Source organism: Schistocerca americana, chromosome 3 (assembly GCF_021461395.2).
Source record: "Schistocerca americana isolate TAMUIC-IGC-003095 chromosome 3, iqSchAmer2.1, whole genome shotgun sequence".
Lineage (NCBI taxonomy): Eukaryota > Metazoa > Arthropoda > Insecta > Orthoptera > Acrididae > Schistocerca > Schistocerca americana.
The window spans coordinates 766561534-766575847 of NC_060121.1; the positions used below are offsets into that span (position 1 = coordinate 766561534).

Here is a 14314-nt window from a genome sequence, read left to right on the forward strand (position 1 = left end):
ATTCAGCGGTCGTCTTAAAAAGAAGTCTGCAGGTTTACAAGAAAGATACAAGAATTCGCTTTAATTATCTCTTAAAAACTGTGAACACTAAAATCATATTATTGTCATGAGGATCTTGACCGCTTTCCTCACGAATGCGAACTGCCTTAACCATAATGTCACCACACTGGATAGCGGTGTTAGCAAGCCTGTCACGACACTAACTATAACAGTACTACGTGGTCATCAACGGTTGGAGAAAAGAATGGCTGTCAGTAACTATTTTTTTTTTGTTGCTGGCTCTTGGTAAGTTAGCCACTCTGATAAGTAATTAGTTCTCTTTGGAAGTCTTTGTCATGTTTTTTAAGGAACGGAACGTGCATTCTAAGAAAAAAAAGACTCAGCATAAAAGAATTATCCCAATGGGACGGAAATCTGTAGATGCGATGTACATGTACAGATAAACAAATGATTACAATTTCAGAAAAAAATCGATGATTTATTCAAGAGAAAGAGCTTCATTAATTGCGCAAGTCAATTACACGTTGGTCTACCTCTTGCCTTATGCAAGCAGTTATTCGGCTTGGCATTGATTAACAGAGTTTCTAAGTTTCTAAATGTCCTGAGAGATGGCGTGCCAAATTCTGTCCAACTGGCGAGTTAGATCGTCAAAATCCCGAGATAGTTCGAGCGTCCTGCCTATAATGCTCCATACGTTCTTAATTGGGGATCTTGCTGGCCAAGGTAGGGTTTGGTAAGCACGAAGAGAAGAAGTAGACACTCTCATGTGCGGACGGGGTTATCTTGATGAAATATAAGTCCAGGGTGGCTTACCATGAAGTGCAACAAAACGAGGCGTAGAATGTAGTCGACGTGCCACTGTTCAGTTAGCCGCGAATGACAACCAAAGGGGTCCTGCTATGAAAATAAGTGGGATGCCAGACCATCACTCCTGGTTGTCTGGCTGTATGCCGGACGTCAGTCAGGTTTGTATCCCACGGCGTCTTCAGACACGTCTTCACTGCTCATCGGGGCTCAGTTCGAACCGGTACTCATCTCTGAAGACCACTGTACTTCGATCAGTGAGATTACAGACTGAGAAGACGCTACCCAGTGGTCAGGAAAGGCAGCAAGCCGCGGCTTGTAACAGCGGATAGACGGATCACAAAGCATGATATCACTTTGCAGATCAGTGCTGGTTAACAGGTGGACCATCCTAACATTCACAACCGTTTCTCTGTTATGGGTGAAAGAAATCATCGTCATACGTGAGTACCGTACATTATCAAACATTAACACGGGTGTGAATCGCCGCCATTGGTTTCAGAAACCATGGAACGCGACAACCGCGACATCCTGAGATGAGGACGCAGACTACGTCACGGTACATGCTGATGGCAGACTACAGGACGTTGTGATTCCTTCATACCAACCAAGTGTTGTTCGAGTTGGTAGTGGCGCCTAAAGGGAAAGATTATGAGAGCCTAAACAGTATCACCGGTGCTTCTGGCATCTTCTACGAGGGGAAATACTGGCAGATGATGTAGAACTCTTAATTTTCCTGAAAAAGTCTTAATGAACACTTGTAGGTTCGGAAAGTTAATGCGCCGTTCTGTCGTTCTTGAACAGTGTCGCTCTGGTGTCGATCGCTGTACGAATATGAAGTTCCGTAGTTGGGTGGCGCTGTTCCCGCGTGCAATCTTATTTGCGACATTTAGGATGCTGTTGGGTAGAGCGTTTGCATTTGCGAGCGAACTGCGACCATTCTCTGCGAGCTGTGAGCGACTGTTCTTCAATGGAAACTGACAGATACGCCAGAACTGCGAAAGAATGTCTAATGAGAAGGTCGTTTGAAAATTCCGAGATGAAACACGACTAATTAGCAGAAATGAAAGTGTGCACTGCTGTTTTAGCTATCTTCAAGGCAACATGGAAACAGTTTAATGGCTCTGAGCACTATGGGACTTAATATCTAAGGTCATCAGTCCCGTAGAACTACTTAAGCCTAACTAACCTAAGGACATCACACACATCCATGCCCGAGGCAGGATTCGAACCTGCGACCATAGCGGTCGCGCGGTTCCAGACTGAAGCCCCTAGAACCGCTGGGCCACACTGGCCGGCGGAAACAGTTTAATAACTACAATACGTCGTTCAATATTAAAGACATCTTTATGACACGGGAGGGTGTAATGAAACACATAATGTTAAGATGATCACGCGATTTATGATTTGTAGATGCGAAAGTGTTGTCATATTCTTAATAAAATAGGAGGCATATACAACGGCGTCATGCGCATTGTGAAAAACAGATAGTTCTGCGAACTTGTTACTCCACACTGTTCACTTATAAAGTAAATACGACTATTGTAAAAATTAGAGAGCACACGGAAGCAACAGGCGTTCGTTTTATTCAGTTAAATATTATCCGTCGATGGAATGGATTCGTTGGAGAGAACGAGAGAACGGTGAGGGGGAGGGAGGAGAGTTAATTAGGTGACCACCAGACGGGTATTTGAACCACCTCCCACCCTAAAAATGGTTCAAATGGCTCTGAGCACTATGGGACTCAACTGCTGAGGTCATTAATCCCCTAGAACTTAGAACTAGTTAAACCTAACTAACCTCAGGACAGCACAAATATCCATGCCCGAGGCAGGATTCGAACCTGCGACCGTAGCGGTCTCGCGGTTCCAGACTGCAGCGCCTTTAACCGCACGGCCACTTCGGCCGGCTCCCACCCTAATGCGAATCAAGTCAGTGTTCCACCTTGCTCGGTCCGATTCCTTGGGAGAGGTATCTTTCCTTCAGGAATATTATAGCTTAAAGTATACTCTAGGGACTATTGCTATTTTTATGCATTAATGACCTAACAGACAAAATTAATACCAACCTCAGACATTTTGCACATGATGCCATTACCTTCAAAGAAGTACTGTCTGACAAAACCTCTACAGATTTCAGAGTGGGCAAAGGTTGGCACTTGCTTAAATATTGATAAGTGTTCAACCGTACGCTTCACAAAACGCGGACAGTTACTGTTCTATGAATATAACGTCAATGAGCTGATGTCGGAATCATTCAACTCATAAAAATATCTCTGTGTAACAGCTTGTATGAATATGAAACAGAATCAACACATACGCTCGGTCGTAGGTGAAGCAAACGGCAAATTTTGGTTCATTGGCAGTATATTGGAAAAATACACTCAGTCTACAAAGGAGAATTATTGATCATTTGTGGATAACCCACACTTAATAGGACCAACAGAGCGTATTGAAGGCATATATTGAAGGTCGGCACTAGTTCATACTGGTTTGTCTGCCTCACGAGAGTGAGTCACGGATATGTCAAAACAGATGACTTGGCAGACCATTGAATGTAGATGCCAGTCGTCCCTCGAAAGCTCACGCAAAAAAACTCAGGAACCAGCATTAAGTGAAGACTTCAGAGATATTCATCAGATCTCTACATACCGCTCCCACAGGGACCGTGAAGACAGGGTCAGACTATTACAACGTGCAGGAGACATCTGGGCAGTAGTCATTCTTCCCGCGCCCCATAAGCCATTGGAACGGAAAGAACGCACCACGTGTGATGCTATGCTAAGTACTCTATTTCTTTATTTATTTAGCCGGCCGCGGTGGTCTCGCGGTTCTAGGCGCGCAGTCCGGAACCGCGCGACTGCTACGGTCGCAGATTCGAATCCTGCCTCGGGCGTGGATGTGTGTGATGTCCTTAGGTTAGTTAGGTTTAAGTAGTTCTAAGTTCTAGGGGACTGATGACCACAGCTGTTAAGTCCCATAGTGCTCAGAGTCATTTGAACCAATTTTTTATTTATTTATTTACACGTCAAGTTCCGTAGGACCAAACTGAGGAGCAAATCTCCAAGGCCATGGAACGTGTCGGTACATGAAAGAACAACATAAAAGTAATAACAGATAAAAATAAAATGTTTATGAACCCGAAAAAATCAAGCTATAAGTTTAAGTAAACGCAATCAACAGTACAACAAGAATTAGCTTAATTTTTAAAGGAACTCCTCGACAGAACAGAAGCAGTTACCCACGAGGAAACCCTTCAGCCGGCCGGAGTGGCCGAGCGGTTCTAGGCGCTTCAGTCTGGAACCGCGCGACCGCTACGGTTGCAGGTTCCAATCCTGCCTCGGGCATGGATGTGTGTGATGTCCTTAGGTTAGTTAGGTTTAAGTAGTTCTAAGTTCTAGGGGACTGATGACCACAGCTGTTAAGTCCCATAGTGCTCAGAGCCATTTGAACCAATTTTTTATTTATTTATTTACACGTCAAGTTCCGTAGGACCAAACTGAGGAGCAAATCTCCAAGGCCATGGAACGTGTCGGTACATGAAAGAACAACATAAAAGTAATAACAGATAAAAATAAAATGTTTATGAACCCGAAAAAAATCAAGCTATAAGTTTAAGTAAACGCAATCAACAGTACAACAAGAATTAGCTTAATTTTTAAAGGAACTCCTCGACAGAACAGAAGGAGTTACCCACGAGGAAACCCTTCAGCCGGCCGGAGTGGCCGAGCGGTTCTAGGCGCTTCAGTCTGGAACCGCGCGACCGCTACGGTTGCAGGTTCCAATCCTGCCTCGGGCATGGATGTGTGTGATGTCCGTAGGTTAGTTAGGTTTAAGTAGTTCTAAGTTCTAGGGGACTGATGACCTCAGAAGTTAAGTCCCATAGTGCTCAGAGCCATGTGAACCATTTGAAACCCTTCAGTTTCGATTTGAAAGCGCGTGGATTACTGCTAAGATTTTTTAATTCTCGTTGTAATTTATTGAAAATGGATGTAGCAGTATATTGCACACCTTTCTGCACAAGAGTTAAGGAAGTCCGATCCAAATGTAGGTTTGATTTCTGCTTAGTATTAACTGAGTGAAACCTGCTTATTCTTGGGAATAAGCTAATATTGTTAACAAGAAATGACAGCAACGAATATATATATTGAGAGGCTAATGTCAAATTACCCACACTCGTGAACAGGGGTCGACAAGAGGTTCGTGAACTTACAGCATTTATTACTCGAACCGCCCGTTTTTGAGCCAAAAATATCCTTTTAGAATGGGAAGCGTTATCCAAAAATATAATACCATATGACATAAGCGAATGAAAATATGCAAAGTAGACTAATTTTCTTGTCGAATAGTAAAAATACCGTTCGAATAGTAAAATTGGCAGCATTAAGTCTTTGAACAAGATCCTGAACAAGGACTTTCCATGACAGCGTATTATCTATCTGTACACCCAGAAATTTGAACTGTCCAGTTTAACTAATCATATGCCCATTCTGTGAAATTAAAACGTCTGGTTTTGTTAAATTGTGTGTAGAAAAGCTGAGTCTTAGTGCGATTTAGCGTTGGTTAATTTTCTACAAGCCATGAACTTATGTCATGAACTGCACTATTTGAAACCGAGCCAACGTTGCACACAACATCCTTTACTACCAATATAGTGTCATCAGCAAACAGAAATATTTTAGAGTTACCTGTAATACTTGAAACCGTATCACTTACATAAATAAGAAACAGGAGTGGCCCCAACAATGATCCCTGGGGCACCCCCCACTTGACCGTACCCCACTCAGACCCCACATCACAGCCATTCTCAGCATTGTGAATAATGACCTTTTCTGTTAGTTGATAAAGTAAGAGTTGAACCAATTGTGAGCTACTCCCCATATTCCATAATGGTCCAACATCTGGAGCAACATTTTGTGATCAACACAATCAAAAGCCTTAGTTAAATAAAAAACTATGCATAGCGTTCGAAACCTTTTGTTTAACCCATCCAGTATCTCACAGAGAAAAGAGAATACAGCATTTTCAGCTGTTAAACGACTTCTAAAGCCGAACTGTACATTTGAATGCAAATCGTGCGATATAAAATGATCAATTATCCTTACATACACAGCCTTTTCAATAACTTTAGCAAACACTGATGGCATGGAGATAGGTCTAAAATTGTCTACATTATCCCTTTCTCATTTTTTATAAAGCGGCTTTCTTTAATCGTTCAGGAAACTGACCATTCATAAAGGAAAAATTACAAATCTGGCTAAATACAGGGACACCATGTGCAGCACAGTACTTTAATATTCTGCTAGACACTCCATCATATTCATGAGAGTCCTTAGGCTTCAATGATTTAATTATTGACTTAATCTTCTCCTTGTCTGTATCACTGAGGAGTATTTCAGACATCAATCCCGGAAAGGCATTTAATTCACCAACAATGCTCAGAAAATGATTGTTAAATACTGTACATACATATGATTTATCAGTAACAAAAATATTTTTACTACGAACTGACTTTTTTTCGTCGACCTTGTGCTGCTGACCAGACACTTGCTTCACAACTGATCGTATGGTTTTATTTTTATCCTGTGAATTAGTTGTTCTATTTCCGTACCACATACTCTTTGCCTTCCTAATAACATTTTTAAGCACTTTAGAGTACTGTTTGTAATGGGCTGTAGCTCGATTGTGACTAATTCTAACATTTTGATACAAATCCCGCTTTGATATCCTTATCCCACTAGTCAGCCACCCAGGCTGCCTTTTACTGCTAATAACCCGTTTAGAACCTTCTAATGGAAAGCAACTCTCAAAGAGCATGAGAAATGTGTTAAAGAAAGCATTATATTTGTCATCTCTGTTATTGGCACTGTAAACATCCTGCCACTCTTGTTCCTTGACGAGGTTTAAAAAAACTCTCTGTTGCTGTTGGATTAACTTTTCCTTTATGGTTTGTAATTATATGTGACATTTGTTTGAGTAAAAAAGCCTTTTAGTGTTAAAATTTGTGCATCACGGTCTGAAAGGCCATTCATCCTTTTACTAACAGATTGCCTATCTAGTAATGGAGAATGAATAAAAATATTGTCTATGGCTGTGCTTCTGTTCTGTTATCGATCATTCTACCGGGTTATATGGCCGTGCTACTGTTCCCCTGCACCCTAGTTGGAAAAAACACGGTCGGCATCAGAGCATATGAATTTAGGAGATCTACCAATATCCTTTTTCCTGCACCATCATATACAAAATTAATATTGAAGTCACCACATATAACTAATTTCTGGTACCTCCTATAAAGTCAAAAACAAGAACCCTCTCTAGCTTGAGCAGAAATGCTCTAAAGTCAGAGTTATGAGACCTACAAACAACAACAATTAGAAGTTTACTTTCACAATTCAAATGCCCCTGCACAACATTCAAATATCTGTTCAGTGCAGTGACGTGATACGTCTATGGACTCAAATGAAATGCTGTTTTTTACGTACATGGCCACTCCCCCAACCTGCAAGGAACTCCTTGAAAAAGAGAAAGCTAATCTGTATCCTGATAAAGGAAGCCTCTGAATTGTCAAATTATTTCAGTGGTCCTCCAGTATACCAATAATTTCAGAGCCAACATCTAAAAGCAGTTCACTAACTTTATCTCTAATACCTCTTATATTTTGATGAAATCTGCTAATTCCTTCTCTACTTGGAAACATGACGTCCTCTGAAGGTGAGCCCTTAGTTAGAGCGACTTCCTTTAAGCAGGTATACCTGTCAGCTGATTTCTATCTAAAAAAGGTGTAACTCTAACACCAACTGCTACAGGACATTTTCCATGAGTGATCTCACCACCACCCACTACATTGGGACCTATAAGCTTTGCCAGCCTCCCCTTTCCATACCTATTGAGGTGCAGGCCATGCCTGGTGAAATCCGATCTACTGATAGACTTAACTGGCCCAAATGCAATGTGACCCATGCTCTCTGCCATCAGCACCTTCTCCAGCACCATGTTGACTCGCCTAACAGCCGCTTTAAGATGAGGCCGATCATGACGCTGAAACAGTTGCACGAAATGTACATTAGTGCCACCAGTTTGAGTAGCTATCTTTACCAGGTCACCACCTACATCATATTCCCTGTTGGCTCTGAGCACTATGGGACTTAACATCGATGGTCATTAGTCCCCTAGAACTTAGAACTACTTAAACCCAACTAACCTAAGGACATCACACAACACCCAGTCATCACAAGGCAGAGGAAATCCCTGACCCCGCCGGGAATCGAACCCGGAAACCCGGGCGTGGGAAGCGAGAACGCTACCGCACGACCACGAGCTGCGGACATATTCCCTGTTCCTATCAACACTATTCCCTGCTCCACCTACTATCACTACCTGATCCTCCTTCGTAAAATTCCTACATAACTCTCCTATGCTGTCAGTCACCTGAGCCTACCCTGCACTAGCCTTCATAATGCTGGTGATCTGGTATACACTCCCCAACACTTCCTGCAACTGCTGGCGCACACCTCTACCGTGCGAACTACCTAGCAGCAGAATCTTCTTGTTTCTGTTAGACTTTGCAACTGACCTAGGCCTCCTAACTGCTGAGGACTGCTGCAGGTTTCCTACACCTACAGCTAAAGAGGTTCCTCTCTACTCAACTCTGACAGTTGGTGAAATCTGTTGTATGTACGCAAAGTATAACTGTCTGAATACATCCTCCTCCTAGCTACCTTCTTGCCAACTGCCAGTTCCCGTTCCCCAGCGCCCTTCACCATCCTCAACCTATGTAGTTACTGCTTTGGGTGTTTTAAGTGCACCTGAAGGGCACACATCTTACGCTCCTGCTCCTCTATCAACTTATTTCTATACAGATTTTTCATTCCCAGGAGAGGATATCGCTATAATGCCGAATGGCTTCCCCACTGCATCCCCCCCCCCCCACCCAATGAAAATACTTTAACAAATACTACATCGTAACCCACTACTCACAAACCTATGAGAGAGCCCACACTTCTCGCTGATGGTAAAATTTTACAGTTACTGAAAGAGGACTATACGTCTACCTTACCTAAGTTCAGTTACACCAGTAGAACTATTTATAGGACTAATTCTCTCTCTACTAAGAAAGCAACTACTTTTATTAATACTACCAAACCACAACTAATACGAATACCAAAAAAAGTTCACAAAATAATTAGCTAAAACCAAAACTTCAAGCGGCGACTGGAACACTCAATGAAGTTAAAACAGTGAATGAAAATTTTACTGAAGTATTTCACTAGAAACAATAAGCAACGTCAGCTGAAAACCAAAGCACGAAAATTACTAAAAGACTTCAACGCACAGAAAACTCTAAAGAGCACAGCGAACGAACGTTTCCAAAGTGCCATGCACTTCACTGTGATGTAGAGAGTATTTATGTAGACGCAGAAATTTTTTATCTCTTTTTAAAATTACGCTAAGTATAAAAACAATGAGACAGATTCGAAATCCCTACCCCCGATCTTGCAACTTAGTGGTATCGGGTCGTTTCTCTTTGATATATGCATAATCTTGCATTTGTCCATATTTAAGAGAGTTCCTTTTCATTAAACCAAGCAAAAAATTTGTCCAGTTCTTTCTACATTTCCATACCGCTACGGTCGCAGGTTCGAATCCTGCCTCGGGCATGGATGTGTGTGATGTCCTTAGGTTAGTTAGGTTTCAGTAGTTCAAAGTTCTGGGGGACTGATGACGTCAGAAGTTAAGTCCCATACTGGTCATAGCCATTTGATCCATTTTTTAAGCTGCCTGATAAATTATTTGTTTGTGATGAGAGCATTTGTTGTCCTACTCAAGGGCGGGAGGGGGCGTGGGGGGAGGGGGGGCGGCTACTGTACTTTCATTCTGAATGACGAAATAGTTTTGAGATTGCACAACTAATGGTCCTGGGTGCGCTTGATACTAGTCAGTATTTATTACACTTTTTGGCGTACTTCAAACTGATGCTGAACTGGAATGAGATTTTCACTCTGCAGTGAAGTGTGCTGATACGAAACTTCCTGGGAGATTAAAACTGTCTGCCGGACCGAAGCTGGGACTAGGAATATTTCCTTCCATGGGCAGGTGCTCTGTTGGGTTGGGTTGTTTGGGGAAGGAGACGAGACAGCGAGGTCATCGGTCTCATCGGATTAGGGAAGGTCAGGGAAGGAAGTAGGCCGTGCCCTTTGAAAGGAACCATCCCGGTATTTGCCTGGAGCGATTTAGGGAAATCACGGGAAACCTAAATCAGGATGGCCGAACGCAGGATTGATCCGTCGTCCTCCCGAATGCGAGTCCAGTGTCTAACCACTGCGCCAGCGGGTGCTCTGTCGCCTGAGCTACCCAACCACGACTTACGACCCATTCTCACAGCTTTACTTTCTCCAGTACCTCATCTCCTACCTTCCAGACTTCGAAGAAGCCGGCCGGAGTGGCCGTGCGGTTCTAGGCGCTACAGTCTGGAACTGCGTGACCGTTACGGTCGCAGGTTCGAATCCTGCCTCGGGCATGGATGTGTGTGTTGTCCTTAGGTTAGTTAGGTTTAAGTAGTTCTAAGTTCTAGGGGACTTATGACCTCAGCAGTTGAGTCCCATAGTGCTCAGAGCCATTTGAACGTCGAAGAAGCTCTCCTATTCAACGGATACATCTGTCTGGGACAACACGATACGAATTTGGTTTGCGAAGATTAGGGTCAGATGCACTCTCTGCCATTCACTGGATAAACCCTTGGTCCTATTACAGTGCCTTGCGGTAAACACACTGTTTTTTCTGTTTCTGCTGGACATAACAGATTCTATTAGTCAAAAAGTCTTTGGACCGATTGCATATTTTTGAATACACTCTCTGCGATCGTACCTTACATCTACATCTACATGATTACTCTGCAATTCACATTTAAGTGCTTGGAGGAAGGGTCCATCGAACCACAATCATACTATCTCTCTACCATACCACTCCCGAATAGCGCGCGGGAAAAACGAACACCTAAACCTTTCTGTTCGAGCTCTGATGTCTCTTATTTTATTTTGATGATCATTTATACCTATGTAGGTTGGGCTCATCAAAATATTTTCACATTCGGAAGAGAAAGCTGGTGACTGAAATTTCGTAAATAGATCTCGCCGCGACGAAAAAAGTCTTTGCTTTAATGACTTCCATCCCAACTCGCGTATCATATCTGCCACACTCTCTCCCCTATTACGTAATAATACAAAACGAGCTGCCCTTTTTTGCACCCTTTCGATGTCCTCCGTCAATCCCACCTGGTAAGGATCCCACACCGCGCAGCAATATTCTAACAGAGGACGAACGAGTGTAGTGTAAGCTGCCTCTTTAATGGACTTGTTGCATCTTCGAAGTGTCTTGCCAATGAAAGGCAACCTTTGGCTCGCCTTCCCCACAATATTATTTATGTGGTCTTTCCAGCTGAAGTTATTCGTAATTTTAACACCCAGGTACTTAGTTGAATTGACAGCCTTGAGAATTGTACTATTTATCGAGTAATCGAATTCCAACGGATTTCTTTTGGAACTCATGTGGATCACCTCACTCTTTTCGTTATTTAGCGTCAACTGCCACCTGCCACACCACACAGCAATCTTTTCTAAATCTCTTTGCAACTGATACTGGTCTTCGGATGACCTTACTAGACGGTAAATTACAGCACCATCTGCGAACAACCTAAGAGAACTGCTCAGATTGTCGCCCAGGTCATTTATATAGATCAGGAACAGCAGAGGTCCCAGAACGCTTCCCTGGGGAACACCTGATATCACTTGAGTTTTACTCGATGATTTGCCGTCTATTACTACTAACTGCGACCTTCCTGACAGGAAATCACGAATCCAGTCGCACAACTGAGACGATACCTCATAGGCCCGCAGCTTGATTAGAAGTCGCTTGTGAGGAACAGTGTCAAAAGCTTTCCGGAAATTTAGAAATACGGAATCAACTTGAGATCCCCTGTCGATAGCGGCCATTACTTCGTGCGAATGAAGAGCTAGCTGCGTTGCACAAGAACGATGTTTTCTAAAACCATGCTGATTACGTATCAATAGATCGTTCCCTTCGAGGTGATACATAATGTTTGAATACAATATATGCTCCAAAACCCTGCTGCAAACCGACGTCAATGATATAGGTCTGTAGTTCGATGGATTACTCCTACTACCCTTCTTGAACACTGGTGCGACCTTCGCAATTTTCCAGTCTGTAGGTGCAGATATATCGGTGAGCGAGCGGTTGTGTATGATTGCTAAGTTTTTGAGGGCTATTGTATCAGCGTAATCTGAAAGGAACCTCATCGGTATACAATCTGGACCTGAAGACTTGCTCGTATCAAGCGATTTGAGTTGCTTCGCAACCCCTAAGGTATCTACTTCTAAGAAACTCATGCTAGCAGCTGTTCGTGTGTCAAATTCTGGAATATTCCATTCGTCTTCCCTGGTGAAGGAATTTCGGAAAACTGCGTTCAATAACTCCGCTTTAGCGGCACAGTCGTCGGTAACAGTACCATCGGCACTGTGGAGAATGTGGTACGCCTAACGGAGGTCTAGGAGCAACGCTTACCTTTACGCCTGTATCGTCTGTTTGCAAGATGTCGGGCGTGAATAAAGGAATCTGTGTTCCACACAGTTGATGTCTGCTGAATCTCGATTTCTCCTCCAGGAAGGTAGCGATGTTCGAGCTTAAAACGTGTCTCAGGATCTCGCTTACATTGCAGCAGCAGATTACCTTCGTGCTCGTCGTCGCCGTTGACGAGCCTGACGGCGCCCTCGTGCTTCCGCAGCCGGCGCATCTGCTTGCGTAGCTGGAGCGCCTTCTGCTGGCGCACCGCCCCGGTCGCCGTCTCGTTGTTGGCCGCCGCCGCGGCCAGGTGCAGCGCGCACGCCAGCGCGCAGTATCTCAGCAGCCGCATCGCGGGCGTCTTCTCTCTTCCTGCGCTACGGGCTGACGACCGCTACCGCTCAAAAGTCACAAAAAAGAAACTGCTATACGAAGGACGAAGGACAGCTGCCACGTTTCGGGCAACACTACACCCCCGCTGCGACAAACAGACGCTAACAGCTCACTAAAAAGGGTCCGGAATCCACTGTCAGCACCACATACGTCGTGTAGCAACGCAAGAATAAACGGTAAACAAACGCAGTGAGAGTCACGTCTCCAGCGTCTCGGAATACTGGTATCGCTAGGTTCGCCACCTGAGCCAGCCAAGTAGCGGTGAGGTCCAGCTGCTGCAGATTCAGCGCCCTGGAGCGACGTTCACCTGGAGAGCATGCGGCAGGTACCGGCCAGAAGCCGGGTCGGTCACGCAGGTGCGGTCGGCGGTGGCCTATCCCATGAGCGGACGCTGTGGTGACGACTGCCGCGGTCTGCCGGTCACTGTGTAGACCCGCGCCTGCCCGGCGCTCTTTATGGCCGCTGCAGCCGACGCGCCTGACGTCACCCCGCGGCGACCTCCTGCGGCGCTCTGCACGCGCCGCCGGGCCAGCAAAAAGGAGGGCGCGCCGCCCGTCAACACTCGCCGCAGGAGCGGTCGCCTTGTCGCGCAAACAGCTTGCAAAAGACTGTTCGTGTATATGACATCACTCTTGCTACACTTCGTAGACGGAGTAAGGAGGAGGGACATTTAGGAGCAGCTGTACATCCTTACACCTATCACTGCAAAAAAAAGTAGATCCGTGAATTAAATGCGTCTGCCTACAGTCCAATTGACGTCTCTGGCTCAACCTTAAAAGTCCACATCTTCACTGAATCTCCATCCACAAAGCCGGCCGCTGTGGCCGAGCGGTTCAAAGCACTTCAGTCCAGAACCAAGCGGCTGCTACGGTCGCAGGTTCGAATCCTGCCTCGGGCATGGATGTGTGTGATGTCCTTAGGTTAGTTAGGTTTAAGTAGTTCTAAGTCTAGGGGACTGATGACCTCAGATGTTAAGGCCCATAGTGCTTACAGCCATTTGAACCATTTTCCATCCACAATCGACTACCTTCTCAACCATGGGGCTCCGATCAACAAATGGCGACGCCCTGTTGAACCATCCAAATCCTGCCATGAATTCTACAACTATCAAAGATGCCTTGTATATAACGACCAAATAATCATTGACTGTACAAACCCTCCCAACGGGCTGGCCAGTGTGGCCGTGTGGTCCTAGGCGCTTCAGTCAGGAACCGTGTGACCGCTACGGTCGCAGGTTCGAATCCTGCCTCGGGCATGGATGTGTATGATGTCCTTAGGTTAGTTAGGTTTAAGTAGTTCTAAGTTCTAGGGGACTGATGTTGAGTCCTATAGAGCTCAGAGCCATTTGAACCACTTGAACCTCCCGCCGGCCCCCATTGTAAATCCCACCCTTTCCTCAAACAATATCCTGACCTCGCTTTTCCCACCTCGAGTAATTCCTTTAACCTTCCCCACCCGACCTTTTGTTGCAAGTGCGAGGATCAACATCCACCTTCCAAACCTGTGCTAGTAGTTCCCATCAACACTCCCGACGCCAACAGCTG

The 14314-nt window shown here is 44.7% G+C and overlaps 1 protein-coding gene across 1 annotated transcript in view; it reads right to left on the reverse strand.

The window, feature by feature from the left end:
- The window catches only part of LOC124605213 (lysyl oxidase homolog 3), a 122393-nt gene extending 109181 nt beyond the window's left edge, over window positions 1–13212 (reverse strand). The window contains exon 1 of the mRNA XM_047136759.1: window positions 12546–13212. Within this exon, the coding sequence (XP_046992715.1) occupies window positions 12546–12729 (184 nt within the window). The 5' untranslated portion in view covers window positions 12730–13212. The remainder of the gene's footprint in view (window positions 1–12545) is intronic.
- Between the last annotated feature and the right edge of the window lie 1102 nt (window positions 13213–14314).